At 37.8% G+C, this 23,116-nt stretch overlaps 1 protein-coding gene across 2 annotated transcripts in view; it reads right to left on the reverse strand.

Annotated features, from left to right (window-relative positions):
- Window positions 1-23,116, reverse strand: part of tonsl (tonsoku-like, DNA repair protein) — a 112,437-nt gene that overhangs the window by 54,284 nt on the left and 35,037 nt on the right. For both annotated transcript variants that reach the window (XR_005630667.1, XM_039736657.1), the window contains exons 11-16: window positions 22,752-22,944; window positions 15,651-15,715; window positions 15,462-15,551; window positions 14,875-14,947; window positions 14,585-14,748; window positions 11,699-11,822 (exon numbers count right to left, since the gene is read on the reverse strand). Coding sequence is in view for 1 of the 2 variants with exons in the window: in XM_039736657.1 (XP_039592591.1) it covers window positions 11,699-11,822; window positions 14,585-14,748; window positions 14,875-14,947; window positions 15,462-15,551; window positions 15,651-15,715; window positions 22,752-22,944 (709 nt within the window). In the remaining variant the exon portion in view is untranslated. The remainder of the gene's footprint in view (window positions 1-11,698; window positions 11,823-14,584; window positions 14,749-14,874; window positions 14,948-15,461; window positions 15,552-15,650; window positions 15,716-22,751; window positions 22,945-23,116) is intronic.

Here is a 23,116-nt window from a genome sequence, read left to right on the forward strand (position 1 = left end):
ATGAGGAACTATATAGTCAGGATGCCACCTAGATGACATTCTTGGACATACTTGTACTAAGTATAGATCACTGAGAGAAAACCGAAGGCAGACCCAGGACATGCTGGAAGTATCACATCTCTTAGCTTTCCTGGAAGCATCTGGGCATTCCCTAGGAAGGGGTGGTGAAAATTGTTGGGGACATGGTAACCTGGGGCCTCATGTATAAATGTTGCATATGCCCATTTCCACGCTCACCTCTGTAATTTTAGTCCCTTTTGAATTGCTCAAGTCAGCAACTTTTTAGAGTGTGCATTCATTTTTCAGTAAAAATCATGTAGCCTTTAATCTTTTATTAAAAAACTAGCAAAATACCCGTGCTTCATAGCGGAGAAGTAGTGTGTTAAAGAAATTATGAAAAAGAAAAGGAAACATTTTAAAAATAACGCAACTTGATTGTCAATGTAATTGTTTTGTGACTGTTATGAGTGTTGCTGTCATCAAGGATTTGATTATCATTATTTCTTTCAATCAGGTTCGTATTTGGAGGACGTGTTGTGTTCAAGTTACATTCAGTGTTTGTCAACCATTGTAAAGATAACAGGTTTCATTCATCGAAGTGTTCACTACCCAAATCGCTACTCGTGAATCTAAGATGTTTAACAGGCATTCCCGGTATTAAACTTGTGGATTTGCCTGTGAATATTTAGCGGCAGTATGTCTATGAACTTGTGGATTTGCCTGCGAGTATTTAGCAACAACATCTCTATTAAGTTGTGTATTTTTCTGCGAGTATTTGGCGGCAGCATCACAAAGTTGTTTCCGTCCAGCTGCATTAGAAAATGTACCATGACGTCTGACACTCCTCCTTTTTACTGTTTTCTCACAGCTTGGATTGCTGCTGTCATAATCGGTTTGAGTTTCATGGTTTGTTTCAATTACGTTAGTATTTGCAAGACTTGTGTTGAAGTGACATTCGGCATCTGTCAAGCGTTGTAAGCATACAACCAGCTTCATCGATAACTTTGCATCCAGCTTTTGAGAGTTGAAACATTCATAAACATCAAAATGTCCACTACTCAGATCGTCACCTGTGAATCTAAGATGTTTAAGAGGCATTGGCGGTTCTCCAAAGGTGTAAAATATTTGGCCATTTCGGCACACTTGAAAGCGACAACTGAACAATTCACTGGCAGCCATCAACTCACATGCAGAAGCATAGGTGAAGGGCTTAAGCATTTCACTCTTATAGTGCTCCTGTGTAGTATAATTATGTCTTGTACCGTCATCAGTCCACACCTTGAACCTGTCCCAGTCATTCAATTCATAAGACACAATGTTCCTCCGGATATCAAGAGTGAACCTGATATGGCTGTGCAATATGTAACACAGAGAATGGAAAAGGCAGGTGGCATCTCTGGGCATGAAAACCACTCGGTAAGAGGCAGTTCTTTGATCGATGGCGATCACCTCGATAGACATGTTAATGGGGGTATGGTTAGAACGGTAAAAGAAATGGGTACCTGAACAATGTAAACTAAGTCTAAAATACCTACACAATAACTATAAGCGTAATAAACGAACAATAAAACAGTGGAGAAGCTGTGGATTAAATAAAAAGGCTGCAGTTATCAGCACAATAAAACAGCTGAGAAGCCGTGGATTAAATAAAAAGGCTGCAGTTATCAGCAAGGAGACATGAATACCATGGCGAAGCAAGGAAGGGAATAAAGAGACCGGAGCGACGGACAGCCTTATATGGGCAGGCAGCCAATTATGTGGGTGGCGTGGGGATGGGGGACCCAACTCCGCCTCACACGGCGACCGAGCTGCAGGCTATGGACGTATATATGTATGTAAGTAGGATTCAGTTATGACCGTTATGCGTAGAATTTCGAAATGAAACCTGCTTAACTTTTGTAAGTAACCTGTAAGGAATAAGCCTGCCAAATTTCAGCCTTTTACCTACACGGGAAGTTGGAGAATTAGTGATGAGCGAGTCAGTGAGGGCTTTGCCTTTTATTAGTATAGATTCGGCAAAAAAATAAATAAATAAATAATCTCAGGAAAATTGTACTGTGTACATCGACAGGTCAGTAAAACTTGGTCAATTGAGCAATTTGGACAACACGAAAATTACAGAGCTCTTCCACTAATTACTATTACCTTGACCAATGCCTGGTGTTCTTTGTTTGGTGTGTTGACTAACAGGGGATGGGGCGTCTCCTTGGAGGTCTGAAGGTGTACAGAAATGCAGTTTATATCAAACAACAGGGAAATTCCAGTATGGAGGAATGCGTGCATAATGGCCCCCTTCAAGCACTAACCTGACCTCACTTCCTTTCTAATCTTATCCGAATAGGGCTTCAGAAAAAAATGGTATGTTATTGTAAAAGAAGCACAAAAATGAAATCTTTTTAATGTATGCTTATTTTAATTAATTACATAGAGAGGATATAAGGTCTTTAATATAATTAAATTTTCTACATGTATAGTTTTGATTTTAAAAAAATTATGCAACACTACACATTTTAGATTACAAAAGCTACAGAAGTGGGTAAGTTTCAAATAGCAGAGTATGTGTAGAATCGCGGCTTAAAATGCAAAGCCAGTGTGTGAAGTACTCTAGCACATCAGCTGTTTAAAGTCTGCAGGTGACAAAACATGCTTTATTAATGTTTCAAATGTGTTATATTTCAATATGTATATTGGCTTTTTTTTTACTTTTAGGAAGCAATGCTTTCCCAACCAATAAAGAACCTGAATGAGTGAATGAATTAAACCTTACAAAATGTAAACAACTCTAACAGCACTGGTTGCATTTTTTTTGTAGTACATTTTGTTACAATATAAATGAAACTAACTTGACAAGTGGTTGCATGTGATTTGGAGTTCATAGTTATATACAGTGTACATACACATAAATATATACGGTGTTTCTCCAAAAAGCAAACATTTGGTTTACAAAAAATTCGGGTGTACAAAGAAAGTCATTTAATGCCCTTTTTTTTCTTTATGGACAACAACGCAAATGAATTTTCATGGTTCTTAAGTCCGAGTCCAGGACAATTTCCAAATGCTCACGCTTGCACTAACACCTGGTCATCTAATTCAACTATACCTCACTGCAGCCAGCAGAACTGGATGTTCATGACACCCAAATAGATTCACACTCCTTCTCTCAGGTGATTCTGCGTTTACATGTTATGAATCAGACACATACATTGCTCATATGTCTTCTTGCATTATCTTGAGGATAATGATGGTGAAAAGAGTGAAATATTGTAAAACTTCAAGAAAAATCAAGAGTCCATTCCTGTGATTGTGAAGCTTGAATTGAAAAAGTGCAGCTTTATTAAACAGTATTTAATGGGGGAAGAGGTCTTAATAAAATATGGTTTGATTACTAATATTATTATTAAATAATTCTTTCAATTTTGTACATTTTGGGGGTAATTGGGCCAGGCATGCTGCAATTTATTTCCATTTAAATTAGTGTTCAGTGTTTTTATTATGTAAAAGGGCTTTCAGGAACAGGTTAACTTTTTGCAAGACGGGTTAAAGCCTAGATTCATAATGCTTTGACAACAGGCTTAACCTAGTTTCAGGAATCTACATATTTGAGGATTATACTTTGAGTTGGGGCTTCAATGTATTTTTTAGTATGATGACTTCATTTCTGCTTATAAACTCACAACAATTTTTTTTTTTTGCTTCTGTAAAATTCATAATCTTATATGTTATCTGTCTAGTAAATATCCTGTCACTTTTTTTTTTTTGTTCCACGTAACTTGAAATGTAGAGCAAATGGGAGTCTCACATCAGCCGAGACTGAAAAAAAAGAAACACTCCATATACTCTGTTACTCTTGACCTCTTTACACTTTCTGACCAAAGGTTTTTAAGACTTCTAAAAAGGAAGTGTGGGGTAAACCATTTTAGTATCTTAAACAAGGTCATCTGATGAGGTGTGCATTTTATTTGGATTCACAATCATGGGTGTGCTTAGTATAGAATTGTCACTTAATGACCAAACATTTGTTGACACCTAGCCATATCACCTATACTGTATTTGATTTTTGTACCTCATATTCCAAAACCATGCACATTACTGTGGAGTTGGTCCCACAATTTCAGCTGTACCAAGCCTTTACTTTTCTGGGGATGCTCTCCTCAAGAATTTGGAGTGTTTCTGTGAAAATTTCTGCTCACTCAGATAAAATGTAATTTTTGAAGTAATGTGCTGATGCTGCATGAGAACTGGCTGGCAAACTGGGTTCCAATTCAACCCAAACATGTTCAACAGATTTGTGGTAAGGGCTCAGTGACGGTCGCTCACTTTCCTCTACAACTAACTTATTAAAACATGTCTTTATGAAGTTGGCTTTGTGTACAGGGGCACAGTCATGTTGGAACAGAAAGTGCCTTCCTAAAACTGTTGCCACAGTGCTGTAAGTAGACAATTTTCTTAAATGTTTTTGTATGTTGTAGCATTAACAGTCCATTCACTGGAACCAAGGGTCCTAAACCAAACTCTGAAAAAAAGCCCAGGCGATTAACTCTCCTTCAACCGGAGGCACTATGCAGTCTGTAAAGTTCATCTGGTACCCACCAAACACAAACTCATCCATCAGACTACCAGATATGAAAGTATGATTCATCATTGCAGAGGACACGTTTCCACTACTCCAGAGTCCAATGGCGGGATGCTTCACATCACTCCAGTCAACGCTTGGCACAGAGATCTTAGGCTTGTGTGCAGTTGCTCTGCCATGGAAACCAATTTAATGAAGTTGATGCTGTATGCAAACAGTATCAAAATCTCTTCTGAGTGATGCAACAGAAGATACAGGATTTTTAAGCACTATGTACAGTATTTTAGCACTCAGTGGCCCCCCACTATATGTTGGCATGGTATACCACTTAATGACAGTTATTGTTGCTCCTACAGTTGACTGAAGCACATCCAGCAGAGCAACAATTTCACATATTGGTCCAGGGGTCACTAAGCTTTTTAGTATGATCCATTCTATTGCCAATGTTTGTCAATGGAGACTGCATGGCTATTTGCTTAATTTCATGCACCTGTTAATAACGTGTGCATCTGAAACACCTGAGCTCAATAATTTGGGGTTGGGGGTGTCCACATACTTTCGGCTATATATGGTGTATATTAGTGCTGGGCGGTATACCGGTTCATACCAAAAACTGTTTTTTATTTTTGTTGTTATATGGATTTTTCTTATACTGCAACACTGGTTTAAATAGCCTAAACAACGTTCGGAACGTGGTGCAGCGGGAAACTGTTTAAGGGGGGACTTTTTTCACTGCTGCACTGCTAAACACGCAACAGAGTACATGCAGTAGTGGAGGTATTGAGTGGTGAAAATGGACAGAGAACATTCTGAAACTGAAGCTGTAGCAGACGATAAAGTTGAACATGATGGCACAGTAGAACTTTTCCCCAAAAAAGGAGCCATGTCTGTTGTCTGGAGATACTTTGGTTTTAAAAGGTCGGTTGTGGACCATTATGTTCAAATGTGGGAATCTGTTTCTATACTACTGGATAATACTGCAAGCCAAGTTGTACTTGTTTTATTTTTTTTTTCAATACTGTGTAATGTACCTGGGTAGAGTGTAAAAGTATGACAAGAATCAAATCGACATGCTGACTTTATTCTCGTAATTTGTCACTAAAGTAGAATATCGTAAACTAAACTTCATCTTAAAATAAATATTTCATTTACTAGATTTTTTCAAACCCAATCATAAGTTACGTAGCACATTAAATGCTTTGTGTTAAGTTTTCCCCGAGCCATGTTAAATCGGTATGTGCCTTTTAAACTGACTTCCTCTTACACTGAGGAGGCGCAGGCAGTACTCACCACACAGAATACATTAATTTCATGATATTCCTGCTCAATAAACATTTAGAATGCCAAGATAAATACAGTACTTGATATAATTTTCATGATGAAATGCATTAAAGCATGTACTAATCATGTGGGGGCACGGTGATGTGAAAGTTGCACTGCTGCCTCGCAGCAAGGGGGTCCCAGGTGTTCCCTGTCTTGAATTTGCATGTTTTTCTGTTGGGTTTACTCGGCGTGCTTCAGTTTCCTTTCAAAGTCACGTAGGATGGCAGGTTTAGTTATGCTATACTGAGCCTGCTAGTGTGTATGTGTTACTCTTATTCAGTCTGTGATGTGCTGGCGCCTCGTTCAGGATTTGCTCCTGCCTCACACACAATGCTTGCTGGGATGGGCGCATTCCTGAATGGATGGCATATTTAAACATGATAATGAAGATTTTGTTAAAGTTCTGAACACTCCATGGTCTAAGTTTATAACTAGTTTTAATTTCACAAAGATGTTTACCGTGTAGTGATTGGTTATGTGGAGAAAGAAAAAGGATAGGAACTGGGGGTTTGGTATGTCAGATAGAGACAGCATGCATGCAATAAAGAAAGCCCGCTCAGAAGAACATCCATTGATTTCAGCATTCGTGTCTCCAACCACCAGATCATGAACCCAACATTTACACAATATTTAAGTTAAACCTGTGCGATACTCCATTCATACATCCAGTTTTTTAAAGCCTCGTCACACCTGCCATAAAGTTCTCTACACTGAACGCACACCTGGGGAACCCTTACTATGAGGGAGCAGCACTACCTTGCATGTTTAAAACCTGCTTTAAAGCATTTCATCATGAAAATGATATCAAGTATTTATCTTAGCATTCTAAATTTTCAGAGAGCAGGAATATCATGAAGTGAATGTATTCTGTGCGGCGATCCTTGCCTGCGCCTCCTCTTAGTGCGGAGGAAGTCAGTTTAAGAAGCGCATAGCGATTAACAACTAGGTTGGGGAACACAACACAAAGCATTTAATGTGCTACATTAACTTATGACGGGGTTTCAGAAAATCTAGTAAATTAAACATTGATTTTAGTTTAAAGTTAGTTTATGACATTCTACATTAATGAGAAAAAAAACTGAGAATAAAGTGACATAAGCATCAAGATTAAATTGGAAATGTTGAGAAAAAAGTCAACATGTCGACTTCATTCTCGACATATAGTTTTTTTCCTTCACTGTGGCCCTAATATGCTTCTGTAGGGCTATACCACAAATAGCATTATAAATGCAAGTTGCAGTTTTATTATTTATGTATATAGCTTAGCTTGAAAAAAGGTCAATATTTATGCAATTTGCCTTAATGATGGTTCAGTTGGTAAAGATGTCTCAACAAGTTATACTTGTTTAATTTTATTTTTATTTGGTGAATATCGTGTAATGCACCTGGGCTTGAAGTCTTGAAATAACAGTATTACTGGAGGTTGCACTATTATTCATTTTATTGTTGTTATTTATTAGTTTAAATATTATGCAGTTTAATGATGGTAAAGTTGTTTAAAAAGTGACTTTAACAGGTCAGTGGAAAGAGATTGTTAAAATTAACAGAAAGTGTAGATGGTTTACAAAAATATTTACTACTAGCAAAATACCCACGCTTCGCAGCGGCGAAGTACTGCATTAAAATTTTTATTAAGAAGAAAATTTTACCTTTTTAAACTGAGGGAAAATATGCCAATAATTATTTGTTAAGGATCTCTTTGTATACCATGTTGTCAGTTCGGCCCTCCGGTTGTAACATGACCAAGCTGTGCGCTGAGCTTACTCTTGAGCATGCAACGTACAGTTGGCCATGTGAACAGTAACCTTGCTTCAGATCTCACAGCTTGGATTGCTGCTGTCATAATCGGTTTGAGTTTCATGGTTTGTTTCAATTATGACAGTATTTGCAGGATTTGTTGTATTGAAATGACATTCGGCATCTGTCAAGCGTTGTAAGCACACTACCGGTTTCAGCGATAAAATCACATCCAGCTTTTGAGAGTTTAAACATTCATAAACATCAAAGTGTCCACTACTGACATCGTCACCTATGAATCTAAGATGTTTAAGAGGCATTGGCGGTTGTCAAAAGGTGTAAAATATTTGGCCATTTCGGTACACTTGAAAGCGACAACCAAACAATTCAGCGGCAGCCATCAACTCACATGCAGAACCATAGGTGAAGGGCTTAAGCATTTCACTCTTATAATGCTCCTGTGTAGTATAATTATCTCCTGTACCGTCATCAGTCCACACCTTGAACCTGTTCCAGTCATTCAATACATAAGACACAATGTTCCTCTGGATATCAAGAGTGAGCCTGATATGGCCGTGCAATATGATCATCTCGATAGACATGGTAATGGGGGTTGGAATGATAAAGGAAAGGGGTACCTGAGCAATGTAAAGTAAGTGTAAAATACCCATACAATAATTATAATTGTAATAAACAAACAAAACAGTGGAGAAGTCATGGATTAAACAAAAAGGCTGTAGTTATCAGTAGGGAGACGTGAATCCTGTGGCGAAGCAAGGAAGGGAATGTAGAGACTGGAGCGACGGACGGCCTTATATAGGCAGGCAGCCAACAACGTGGGAGGCGTTGGGATGGGAGACCCAACGCCGCCTGACACGGTGACTGAGCTGCAGGATATGGACGTATATATGTACGTAAGTAGGATTCAGTTAGCGTTGGGAACCCGTGTACCAAATTTCTTGAAGATGGGCCCATAAGTAACAAAGACTGTTGAAATGTTCAATATGGCGGCCGACAGTGGCATCATACCACCGAAATAAGTATGTACATTGGTTTCGGTTAGTGCAGGGAAGCCGCCTACCAAATTTCGAGAAGATGATGCCATAAATAAGAAAGTTCAACATGGCGGACGTTGTTGACCGTTATGCGTAGAATTTCGAAATGAAACCTGCTTAATTGTTGTAAGTATGCTGTAAGGAACGGGCCTGCCAAATTTCAGCCTTCTACCTACACAGGAAGTTGGAGAATTAGTGACGTTGGAAAGTTCAATATGGCGGCTGAAAGTGGCGTCATACCAGCTGCCTACCAAATAAGTATGTACATTGGTTTCGTAGTTATGCTGCTTAACTTTTGTAAGTAAGCTGGGAAGCTGCCTACCAAATTTCGTTGAAGATGGGGTCATGAATAAGAAAGTTCAATATGGCGGACGTTGTCGACCGTTATGTGTAGAATTTCGAAATGAAACCTGCTTAACTTTTGTAAGTAAGCTGTAAGGAATAAGCCTGCCAAATTTCAGCTTTCTACCTACATGGGAAGTTGGAGAATTAGTGATGAGTCAGTCAGTGAGTCAGTGAGTCAGACAGGGCTTTGCCTTTTCTTATTACAGATTTATTTCTTTTCTAAGACCCGTTCAGTGCAATACAACTTTTGACAAGCACCTCTGAATATTTTACTAAGTCTAAATCTTTGGATGGTTGAAAATAGGTTATTAAAATTTCATTTTAAGTTGTTTGCAAAATTTGTTCAATTAAAAAGGTTCTATATTTTGACTGCAACTGTAATGCAATGTGATTCCTTCTCTTCATTAGTGCCACCCCCTTGAAAACTATCACTATATGTGGCCATGCAAACCTGTATCAATACTTGTGTGCACAGTAAAATGTTTTTTTGTACAATGTACAGTTCTCATGAAAGTGGAATAGGTTATTCTTAGCCATTCTCTTGCAGTAATTGCAGTGGAAAATGTGGTTATCATCCACTCATGCATGGGAAAAAAAAATACCGGTATGATTTTGAAAAATACCGCGATATAGAATTTTGATCATACCGCCCAGCACTAGTGTATATAATATACTGTATGTCTGTGTCTGTGTGCATGTGTGTACAAGTATATGTGTGTGTGATAAGTAATAATGTGTATTAAGTAAATGTGTGCATAGTATATATCCCAATCAGCCAATGTTTACAGTGTGGCGGAGAATATTATCCTTTTGAAAGAAGCCACTGCCATCAATGAATACCACTGCCAGGAAGGGTTGTATGTAGTATGCAGTAATCTTTACGTAGGTAGTATGTGTCAAAGCAGCATTCACATGAATGCCATAACCCAAGATTTCCCAGTAGAACATTGAGCAGAGAATCACACTGCTTTCACTTCTTCCTATAGTGCATCCTGCTGCCATCTCTTCCTAAGGTAAACAATGCACATGCACCGGGATATCCACATGATCTAAAAGAAAACATAATCCTTCAGAGCAGGCCACCTTCTTCCATTGCTCCATGGTCCAGTTCTGAAACTCGCGTCCCATTGTAGACGCTTTTGGTGGTGGATAGGGGTCAGCATGGGCACTCTGAATGGTCTGCATCTACTCAGTCCCATATGCAGTAAGCTATGCCACTCTGGGTGTTCCAACACCTTTCTCCCATGGCCAACATTAAGTTTTCAGCAATGTGTGCTACAGTGGCTCTTACAACACATCACCTTCAAGAATTCACGGTTCCCTTGGTGCCTAATATATCTCACAACTTGACAGGTGCCATTTTAACGAGATAATGAATACTATTTACTCTATTCACTGCACCTGTCAGTGGTTTTAATGTTGTCACTCATTGGTATATACAGTATATTATATCTACAAACACGCACACAAAGTATGGCAAAGATTATATACAATAGAATATAAATTGATAACTTCTGATTGTTTGAAAACATATTTCTATTCCATAAGTGTTTAAAGTTTAGGCATGGGTTTACGGATGTATCTTTGATTTTGACATATTTTAATGCATTTTTCAATATATTTTTTTTGTTTCGCTCAAAAGAATTAAAAGACTATATGCCTTTGTGCTTACCACAACTAACCAATGATCTTTCTTCTTCAGCTATCAATAGTAAGAAGTTTTTACAGCAATAGTTTGTAGCAGTGCTACCATTGGTTAGAACTGCATCTCCCAGCAGTCCTTGCAGGGCTGTTGGGGGCAAAGATGGCCAGAGGGGTTCAAAAGGAGGGCAGGGGACGAAGAGGGAAAAAAGTTTTGTTTTGGTCGTTTGCTGCTTGTATTTATCTGTGGAACTGCCTGTCGTTTTCCTGCTTTACATCTTCGTGTCCTGGATTGTGTTGTTTGTTGGGGTCTGGAATCATTCGTCTACCTGTTTACTGTTACTGAGGACGTTGTCTGGATTATTTGGCTTTCACGGAAGAAGGAGCGCTCCTGAACCATTCATCTGTCAACTTACTTCAGCAACTACCGGTAGGACTGTGTTTTTCCATTTCCCTCGCTTCATTCAAATCACTGGACATAACTTCACCGCTATTATTTCATACATGGACTTTACTGCGTGTTCGTCATGTTTATCTGTTAATTGTAATATCGCCGAAGGGATCAGGGGTGGTATTATTGTTTTCATTTAGTGATTTAATTTCATTATACTTTTTTGTCGTTTAAGTTCCCAGTGCGTTTTCTTTGTCTCTGTAGTGTGTGTGGGTGTGTGTCGTGCCAAGGCTGGGGTTGTCCCTGGTAATCCTCATATAAAATAAATAAATCACCGTCTTTCTCGACGGTGTGAATCTTAGCGGCTTCTGACCGCTACAAGTTATTTTTGAATTCCTTAACTGTCACTCCAGATACGTCAAGTACGCAAGACCAGACTTGAAAAAATTAACTCATTATAACAATTTAGTAGTCACAATCATTCTTAATGGCCTAGTGGCCCCTTCACAGTCTATACTTAAGAACAAAAACCACACTATTAAATAACAATCAGCTGAACAAGCCATGCTTAACTAGATATAAAAATAAAAAGACACAAGATGGTGGCAAATATACCCCTCTTATCCCCCTTACCTCTGCCACTGCTTGCTTTTTTCAGTAAGTTCTTCACATCTTTGCATTTTTGAATTGTCTCCTGGTCAAGGTGTTTTCCATAGTTTCGCAACCACTCATTTAGGGTTTCAAAAGGAGTATGACCCTGTGGAAACCACACATCTTTATAATATTTCAATATGACTGCACAGCCTGATTTATGCCACAAACTTGAGATACATCTCTGAGAAATATTAGGAGAAGGGTTTTAAATAAGCAAGGATAACATTCATGAACTCAGAACATTCTACAGGGGATGCCCAAACATCAGGTATAAACTAAGGCAGACAACTAATTTGAACACTCTAGTTTAAATGAAGAAATGCAATAAAATCTCAGGAATTTTCTTAAATCATATCAGAAGCACATATGACAGCATCCACCTCATACACACAGTCAGAGGGACCAGTTACAAGAAGGAGCATATGAACCTTCAGGAGTTAAGTTCTTTAAGAAATGCATTCCACAAAAAAAAGTTGTCTTGTGCATAAAAGTCACCCTTTGCTAAACAGTCCTGTAAGCAGATATTTAGGGTTCACAACCCATCGTAAATATGTACTTCTCCTACTGGGCAGGATGGTGCAAATAGACCTAAAGTAAAAGCTCAGGACAAATTCTCCTAGGTCTTCCTTATCCTGGGGACCACAACAGGGTGTGTTCTGGACTAGAATAGCCTCTCAAAAGAGCAAAATAAAAAGCAGAAAGGATTCTAAAGATGACCAAAAGCACATCTTCTTATAACCATGGGATCCATGGAGATCCACAAGGAGATCTAGAATATAATATGCTAGAACCAGCCCATCCTACATCCCAGGATTCCAGAACAACAAGAGACCCAAGACTGCCGTCTCACCAACCAACATTTCCAGGTGGACCCCTTGCACTGCTGACAGGAATACATGACACAAATGCATATTAGAAGTATTTTTAGAGCCAGAATGACACTGTAATGAGTAATGTTTATATGTTTTCGCTGTATTAGGTTCTTTTTGTTTGTATAGCCCAAAACCAAGTAAATGTCAGAAACTCCAGCCAGCCTTTATACAGTGCATCAGGAAAGTATTCACAGCACATCACTTTTTCCACATTTTGTTATGTTGCAGCCTTAGTCCAAAATGGATTAAATTCATTTTTTTCTTTAGAATTCTACACACAACACCCAATAATGACAACGTAAAAAAGTTTACTTTTTGCAAATTTATTAAAAATAAAAACATAGAGAAAGCACATGTACAATACAAATATTCATAGCCTTTGCCATGAAGCTCAAAGTTAAGCTCAGATGCACCCTGTTTCCCCTGATCATCCTTGAGATGTTTCTGCAGCTTAATTTGAGCCCACCTGTGGTAAATTCAGTTGATTGGACATGATTTGGAAAGGCACACACCTGTCTATATAAGGTCCCACAGTTGACAGTTCATGTCAGAGCACAAACCAAGCATGAAAGTCAAAGGAATTGTCTGTAGACCTCCAAGACAGGATTGTCTCGAGGCACAAATCTGGGGAAGGTTACAGAAAAATTTCTGCTGCTTTGAAGGACCCAATGAGCACAGTGTCCGCCATCATCCATAAGTGGAAAAAGTTCGAAACCACCAGGACTCTTCCTAGAGCTGGCCGGCCATCTAAACTGATCGATCGGGGGAGAAAGGGCCTTAAGTCAGGGAGGTGACCAAGAACCCGATGGTCACTCTGTCAGAACTTCAGAGATCCTCTGTGGAGAGAGGACAACCATCCAGAAGGACAACCATCTCTGCAGCAATCCACCAATCAGACCTGTATAGTAGAGTGGGCAGACAGAAGTTACTCCTTAGTAAAAGGCACATGGCAGCCCGCCTTGAGTTTGCCAAAAGGCACCTGAAGTACTCTCAGACCATGAGAAACAAAATTCTCTGGTCTGATGAGACAAAATTGAACTCTTTGGTGTGAATGCCAGGCGTCACGTTTGGAGGAAACCAGGCACCGCTCATCACCAGGCCAATACCATCCCTACAGTGAAGCATGGTGGTGGCAGCATCATGCTGTGGGGATGTTTTTCAGCAGCAGGAACTGGGAGACTAGTCAGGATAAAGGGAAAGATGACTGCAGCAATGTACAGCGACATCCTGGAGGAAAACCTGCTCCAGAGCACTCTTGACCTCAGACTAGGGTGACAGTTCATCTTTCTGCAGGACTACGACCCTAAGCACACATTCAAGATATCAAAGGAGTGGCTTCAGGACAACTCTATGAATGTCCTTGAGTGGCCCAACCAGAGCCCAGACTTGAATCCGATTGAACATCTCTGGAGAGATCTTAAAATGACTGTGCACCGATGCTTCCCATCCAACCTGATGGAGCTTGAGAGGTGCTACAAAGAGGAATGGGTCAAACTGGTCAAGGATAGGTGTGCCAAGCTTGTGGCATCATATTCAAAAAGACTTGAGGCTGTAATTGCTGCCAAAGGTGCATCGACAAAGTATTAAGCAAAGGCTGTGAATATTTATGTATATGTGATTTCTCAGTTTTTTTATTTTTAATAAATTTGCAAAAACCTCAGGTAAATTTTTTTCACGTTGTCATTATGGGGTGTTGTGTGTAGAATTCTGAGGAAAGAAATGAATTTAATCCATTTAGGAATAAGGCTGTAACATAACAAAATGTGGAAAAACTGATGCGCTGTGAATACTTTCTGGATACACTGTATGTTTATGCAAATTCCTTCAGGCATGGCTACTCAATACAGATTCCCTTTTTTGATGGGAACACCATTACTGAATACAAATCGTATTTTGAATAGAATCAACTACGTGCAGGCACTACAGATATGGTCATACAACCAGGGCAGAATTGCCGGTTCTTAACTTGCAGTCCCTTCCCAGTAAAGCTCACCTTAGCATTCTTTGCCGAAACAGAGGCTCCCTTCTCAATGAGCAAACGTGCCACCTTAAAGTTTCCACAGCTCAGGGCGTCATGTAAAGGAGTGATACCCTCACAGAGTGGGCCACCAGGGTCATTGACATTTGCACCTCGATCCAGCAGAAGCTGCACTATGTCTGGGAGAGAAAGAAAAGGTGTGAGAGTGCATGGTTGGATAAGGGGGGCTTGGTATTCATTGGAAAGAGATGTCAAAACAACATGTGGTATATTTTTTTGATGGAAACCAGGAGGTTACCACATACCAAAGTGATCATGATTACAAGCCTCATGAAGTGGTGTCCAGCCACAGTAATCACGAGGGTTAAGGGGGTGACCCTGGAATGAAAAAGAAAATCATTACATATTTCAATAACTTTGTACACTGTGGCTCTATTCTAAGTAACCAAATATTGTCAGCAAAGTCTCAACCAGTCCATTAATGCTGTCAGTCACAGTACCACTCACTTTTGGACAGGAGGTGGGACCAAATTTTGACTCATTTTGTTGTCTGGCAAAGGTAATGAAAAGCCAGAACACCTTGCAAATCAGTGAATGCCAATCCAATACAAGTAAGATTTTTGCAGTTATCACAGATTTTCATCTGTTTGACCAATGAATGCTTGATGCTTTATTTCTTTGAAATATACCATAACACACAAACCTTGCATTGTCTAAAGTAATTATATTGTAACTTATTTTCCTCCTTTAAAAACTCCCAATTCAGCTCTCTTGTACTAGAAAAAAAATCCTGTGTATTTTGAAAGCACACCCACAAGCCAAATCTCCTTACATCCTATCAATCAATACTCATGTTGCCACCTATCTCACTAATCATCTAAAACTGCCATACCTTATCTACTAGGCACTGGGCCTGTTTCAGGTTGCCTTCAATGCAGGCACGGTGAAGCATCGTCTCGCCTTTTTCATTGCGGCGGTTCCACTGCAGACAATAAGACAAAAAACAGATGAAATGAAGTTCAAAATTGTATAAATTCTCGACATCAAACAGAACAACCCCAAATCTCAGCTCTATTTCTACCTGTTTTGCCCTTCTTCGTCCTGGCACAGACTTGCTGTACTCATCCAGATTATCTTCTTCCTCCTCTAATGACAGGGTAATATCATTTATGAAATAGTCCAAAAAAAATCATTAGTTGCACAAGCAAAGCATACAATACTATAAACGTATCATGCAAAGTGCATGAATTTCACAAAACATTTATTCCTAAATATAAATCCCACCACAAATGTGCAAACAGGATTTAAACAGCAGGAACAGGTAGTCTCTAAACATGAGTAAAAGTAAGTTTTAAACAAACAGTTTGACATACTGAATCCATTAATTATAAAATAAATATTACTTTATACTTGTAAGCACCATGTTATGTTTCTTCAAAAGTGTCAATTGTCTCTGCATTTTACCAACACTTTGTTGAAAGTAAGCTATCAAGCTCACCTTTTCAGACACTTTAGTCCACCACCTTCATATGGTGATAATCTAATCAATCGGCCTCCGAACAAAAATCAGCTGATTTTCACTAAAAAAGACTCTTATCGGTGATCAGTAAATTGACCGATCACAAAAAACAATTTTTCCAGTATCTGCTTTTCTAAGCTTTAAATTAATTTAGCTGGAGTGCTTGTTTACGTGAGGTATTACGGTAGCTGAGCAAGATCACGTCATTTTTTTTTTTTCTGTGAGGTTCCAATAAGCAGAGAACAATAAGAGAGACTATACCAGGGAAAGAGAAAAAATGGAATATTAGCCTTTATATTAAAAAAATGGAGTAAAAAAAAACCTGAGAAAAGGGAATCAGAGGAGTCTCTCTGTGTAATTAGACAAATGATGTAGGAAGTAAAGGGAATGACTGTATCTGTAAAAATGATAAATTAAATATTTAATACTAGGGGGCTTAGCCCCCTACTCGACCTGCCTGCACACCAACCACTTTGCATCTCTGTCACTCACGTTGTGAAGAGGGGGGCTGAACGCACCCCAAGGAGATGTGATCGCTTCTACATCACCCGCTCTTAAACAGTGATACAATGGGAAGCAGTTTTTTTTTTACCTCCTCTTTGCTCAATCAGCTGCTGGCTTGCTGCTGCTGCCGTGCCGCGTGATCTGCATTTTGCACGATGCACTTCTGTCATATCACTTATGTCCGTATATTCGATCTCTTTTCGCTTTTACCTTTTCATCAATATCGCATTGAATTTTGATTCCGTGTTTGGAATTACATTGTGACAATGCAATGTATAACTGCCCGTGAGTGAATATCGTTTCTTTCTCTCTACAAGAAATGTGTCTGACATAACCACGCAGAACTTTTCCAAATTTCTTTGCATAAGCTCTCACCTCGCTGGGGTTACATCGCTTGGCATGAAGACTTGTCTCACGAGACGTGAAAGTGTCTCTGAGACAATCACATCTCGTCTCCTACCAAGATTCTAAAGTTAACTTAATGATGATGTTTCTGTTGTTAACAAGTGACCAATATTTTAGAAGAATGAAACATGAAAAGCAACTGGAGCATTGCACACTCAAAAAGCATTACAAGCAAATTAATGATTCTCATAGCTATAGCGTTCGAAGCCATTAGGGTATTGTTCTTTTATTGTCTAGGAACTCCCTTGTCAACAGCACTACGCTGTGCTTACTAATCCTGCATAGGTCTTTCGACAATTTCAAGCTGATGAAAAGCATTTGTCAGTGTTTGTAGAAATCACAACTGATTCATCAATAGCTAATTTATTTTAAAAACTGTATATGTTTCTCAGGTTAAAAAAAAATGACCAAAAGGTATCAATTCATAAAAAGCCATCTTACTAAAGAAATGGAAACATTCTACATTTCCATTTCACAAAATACACTCAAGTTTAGGGATATGAGTAAAAACTGTTTAACCTACTTGAGGCCAAAAATCAATCTGGGGAAAAAAAAATATTTTGTACCCAAGTCCTATCCCCAAAACCACAGTTTGCTTATGAAGAAAACAAACTTTCAACATAGCCTAGTCAAACTACATGTCAATTCTACAAATCACATTTGCACAAATGAATCACATCAAGTATTAGAACAAAGTAACCGACACCCTGATAAAACAGGTTTTGAAACCGTTCCTTCCTGGTCCTCCCTATTTTGTATGCTCCAATGATAAACACGATCAGAATTTATTAATCCTGTAAGTGCTCCTTCAATGGCAGGTGCACCTACTGTATATAGCACAGTTAAGAAAGAAGCAGTGAAGTTATAATCAAGCAGTGAGCAAAGAAAGTAGACAGCAAGTGCGCCTTAGTGAGACTGAGATACTGACTTGTGTAGTAAGGATGTCAAACTAAGGAAAAAAATGTCAGAACTTTCTCAGATTCAGGACACAATATGGTGAGTACAATAAGTGATACTTATCATCATTTACACATGCTGCTTTATTTTAGGCATCAATGGTGTTACTTGCAGCTGGGCTGCTTTTTCTGCTGACAGGCACATCGGGAAGCTGGTAGCACATGGAACAGTCTATTGTTCAACATTTTAGTTTTCATCAAAAAAAAGTTTTTGAAATGTTAAATTTAAAACTGAAGGGCTTGTGCTTTTACCATTTTTTTCTTTTAGTTCCTACTTGAGCAGTGACACAGCTTTATGTGTTGTTTTAGTAACTCCATTTTAGAATATGTAGTGTACCTCAGCAAAGGAGTGATCAATATTTGAAAGACGGACAATTACTTCTTGGCATTTGCTATATGGAGGTAGGCAGCTTACATGGAACCATTTTAAACTGTGTTGCGTAAAATAGGTCTTATCTAAATGAAAAACATTCAACTCTGCCCACCGTTCAGAATACTCTTTACTTTACTCCTCTTTTTACACATGGAATTGAAAGAGATATAAATAAAAAAAAGCAGGTGGAATCAAGTTACTTTATTAGCCAATTTATGCCTGCCCAGTACAGAAAGAGCGAGTGAGAGCAAATAAATATGTCTTATCTAACTGAATAATTCCTTTTTACTTTATTCTCCTTTTTACATGTTGAATTGAAATGGCTAAAACCATGCAAAAGAAAGAAGTTTCAAGTGACTATCAGTTATTATGTGTCTGCCCTAGCATGGAGGCAAAGAGAGCATGCACAGCAAATAGGCAAGAGCAGAAAAAAAAAAACAAAAAGAAACTGCACTACCAAACAGGGGAATGTACTGTACTGCACGTCTTTAACCCAAACTACCAATATATAAACAACAACCACCTACAAAAGCATACAACATGGAATAAATTATGGAGACTTTGTGTCATACTAGTAGACTCTCTAGAGGCATAGTGCGGTCCACATGACATTCCTGCACTTAGCAGAATTCATCAAGATTTTGAGTTGCTATAATATGGTATTAATAAGTTCAGTTTTCTGCATAAACATTTACACACTTCTTATTCTTTACATAAAAGTTTAACAAATTGCTTGTTTTTAAAATCACTTGCGTTTGTAGGATTTTTTTGGGCCTCATTTAAAACTGAAAAAAGTGAAGTCACTGTTACATGTGTGTAATATTTTACATTTACTTACATTAAATTTTATCTGCTACCAATATGCCCAAGCATGCACTTTGTCCAAGTCCCTCAGTATCAGTTTATCTGATTCTATGTTAGCTGCCCTTGTACCGAGTTTGGAATCATCTGCAATGTTAACCAGTGTATTGATTACATTTGTGTCTACATCATGTATGTGTATTAAAAAGAACATCAGCCACAGCACTGATCACTCAGGGACACCACTTTGAATTCCAGGCCTGATAAAGATCTCTCACAACAACCCTTTACTTTCTTTGTTTGAGTGAATTTCATATATACACACCAGCACACTGGGTCTTGATTTACCCATTCTTTAAAAGTTTTATCATTGTCTTTCATGTGGTACCTTATTCAAAGCCTTCTGAACATCAAAATACATATTCTTATTTTATGCTATTTTTTTTTTTTTGCTCCCACCTAATAGAATTCCAGAATATTAATGTAACACAATATTCCCTATCTGAACTCATGCTGACTCTTTGTTAACATACTTTATCTAGACACTTATTGCTTAATGTTTTCCTTAATAATCGCCTCCATTAATTTACTTGTGACAAACATCACGATTACAGGCTTATTGGTTCTTGGATCAGTCCAATTACCCTTTTTTATATTTGCTAGCTTCTAGTCTTTAGTAATTCTACTGGTGTATAGATTTTTCTGAAAAAAAAAATTAAATATTTACACATGCACCTACTAACTTTCTTAAAGAAATACTTCACCCAAAAATGGTATTTTTATAATATTTTACTTGTGTAGTTTAATGATTAGTCATGATTGATTTATGTAGTGTAATGATGGCCACGACAAATGTTAATCTCATGTTTTCTTGTTGAACAGAGATAAATTTTCTAATAGAATGGATATCTATGGAGATCAACGGTGAACCATAGCAAATACTGTTAAAAAAAAAAAAATACATGAAAAAAATCTCATTTAACTTCTGATACATAAACAGGCAAAACATATGTATTTTTACTTTCTCGTATACATAGTATAAAGTACAGGAATTGTAAAAAAAAATTTGCCTTCGAGATGTTAATTAATCTTGACATTTTAGACGGCCCGAGTCAGAAAATACCATTTCTGAAATTGTGTCTGCGCATAAACATGATAGCTCGAAAACACTTTGACCTAGGTCAATGAGATTTTGTACACCTGCTTTATATCAATAACTAGTAACAGCGCAGAATACACTTGACTTATAGTTTTCCATCTTCTTTCTCTGTATGTTTAGTATCCGTCTGCTCAGAGGTTGATGCGCTTGCTGTTTCCTGAGCAGCTTTTCTTTTCTCCACCCTAGTGGCCCACTTCTTCTCTTCTTCCGTCTGCATCTTTATGCGTTAAAACTGATTAAGTCAGTGTTGGTGTTGTGATTACTTAGTACGTTTTCCTTAATTTTTCAGTTAAGCTAGCACTTAAGTTTTCAATCTGCTTAAATCATTCTTGAAGATATGAAGAGGTAGTGACAGCGAAGGTGGTAGGTAATGAGAACGGCACCCGTACACACATGCGCCACATGGCCGCCCTGCTGGTTGCTGTAGAGAGTTGATTCTACAATAAAATTAAAAAAAAGAGGAATAACCTTGGAGGTCAATCAAAAGTGGATAGTAGACGTAACGTAGTATATGTGTCCCAAATTTCAGGTCAATTGGTCAAAAGGTTGGCGAGCTACAGGCGATTTAAAATCCTAGACAGACAAACGAACAGCCACAGTAGCGTATTATACAAGAAGATAAGGAATCCTATTAACTTTTGGGCCACTTCAAGTAAACTATGGTTGCAATTATAGATAGATGATTCAAATTTTGTACAGATATTGACAATGGTAAAATGAAAGCAAATATGAAATTTGACAAAAATTACTCAACCAGAAGTAGTATTTTATTTAAACAACCATCCAAATTTTTTGTATCATGGAAATATAAATGTGTACACAATATTAAAAACTGTATTCAATATGATGCATATTCTTTCAATAACTATTATTAATTTTATACATCATCAGTTTAACAATAACGTGTAAACATGGAAGATGCCATATAAATGTAAAGATGTAATGGGAACAATAAGCTGCTACGTCCCTGTCGTGTTGCTGCTAATAGATTTAATTTTTTATTCTGTTTCCACCATCATTATCTTAATTAAATGTAGCTAAATGGAGTTTTACCTATAGTATTAGTAATTTATTGCAACAAATCATATATAACACTTTTACTATGTTTTTAAGGGACTACAGTATAACTCTTTTTACTATGCACGTTATCACGTTATCATATGTAATCATGAGAAAATTCCACAACCATTTTCGACCTTACGAAGTGCAAAAATATCATTTTAATATAAAGTTTGATTATAAATAGAGATAAATGATTGTGTATCAATATTATCAATTAGTTATGATGAGAAACAAAGACATGATATTTGAGAAATATTGCAAAACTGGAAGTGGTTCTCATGACCTTTTCCTTTGTATCACAGTATATGAGAAAGTCGAGGGGAACACACTCCCAATTTTTTGCTGAAGTATTGTTAAACAAACACTTCTGGAAAGTCAGTGCAGAGCACACAGGAAGCATATTCAGAAGGCACAAGATTTTGAATTGAAGACAGGACTCATGACCAATGAATTAGGGGTGTGACGGGCCTTGCAGTTAAAAATGTAATCCCATGTGAATGCGCCTAGAATTTACCTAACTAAAATGTAACCATTTTAGTTTTTGAGTATGCATTGTGCCTAAACACAGTCAAATCATGTGTATCCTCTGAATTCTATCCTGATTATCAAAGATTTCTAAATATAGACTGACCTCTCCTTCATTAGTGCTTTAACATATGACAGTATGCAATTTATATGACTAGCAAACAAAAACGAACCTACATTGAAGAGTAACTTGTGAGTGTTTTAAAACATGATATTCCTAAAAACACTTAACAGTAAATATAGACTTGAAAGGTTGGGATACTTCATGCTTCAGTGACACACAGAAATGTTATTCGTGCAGTCGGAGATGAGCACAGGCACTTCAACTGCAGAGATAAGTAGCAAGCTTTAGTGATCACTAATCATTGACCGTTTACCTATAATTTCAATTATAGATTAAGAAATATCAGGCAGAGGCTGCTTGTTCCTTGATAGTTAACATAAAATGGGTGTTATACCATTCTAATAAGCAGAAATAAAATATTTGCCCAAATTGTACCTCCTTATTTTTTTCTAAATTAAATTCTTCTGATAGTTGGACAAGCCAGGAGGGTAGTAGTCTACCACTGTTGCCTTACAGATCTTTTATCTGTCTGGTTCTTTCTTCAACATATCAAAGATGTATTTGATTAATTAACAATTCTAAACTGTGCCCATTTGATTGTGAGTGTGGGCGCATATTTCTCTGCATAGGACTGATGTCTTGTTTAGGGCTTGTTTCTATGCCCAATATTGTCAGTACAAGCCCCAATACCACGCAAGCAGGTTTAATTATGTTAGCTACTGGGCAATGATCTGCCAATCCACACCTACCTCAAGTTTAAACAAATAATTGTGCTTTTATTATGCTATGTAGCTCAAGTCCATGCTATACATACCAGAACTGGTCAATTCTAGGTCACTCTCCTCAAGGGGCTCACTGTTAGGTTCTTCATCTTGATCTTCATCTGCTTCACTCTCATCGCTAACCCTTTGGGAATCTGAGAGGTCTTTTATCTTTGCCTCTGTGTTAGCAGCAGAAACAGAACCAAGCTTGTGCTGAACCATGAGAAGTTGCTTTAAGACACGAAGCTGCCAGAGAAAAAGAATGAGGTTTTATAAAACATTCATAATTCTTCTATTGTTTGTGTATCAGCAAAGCTTCATTATCTCCAGCCGGGAAGAAAATTTCCAAAGAAACTGAAAATGATATTTTATATAATCATTTTTATAATAATTGTAATACTTTATTTTATTTTCTGCT

Source organism: Polypterus senegalus, chromosome 15 (genome assembly GCF_016835505.1).
Source record: "Polypterus senegalus isolate Bchr_013 chromosome 15, ASM1683550v1, whole genome shotgun sequence".
NCBI classification, from domain to species: Eukaryota; Metazoa; Chordata; class Cladistia; order Polypteriformes; family Polypteridae; genus Polypterus; species Polypterus senegalus.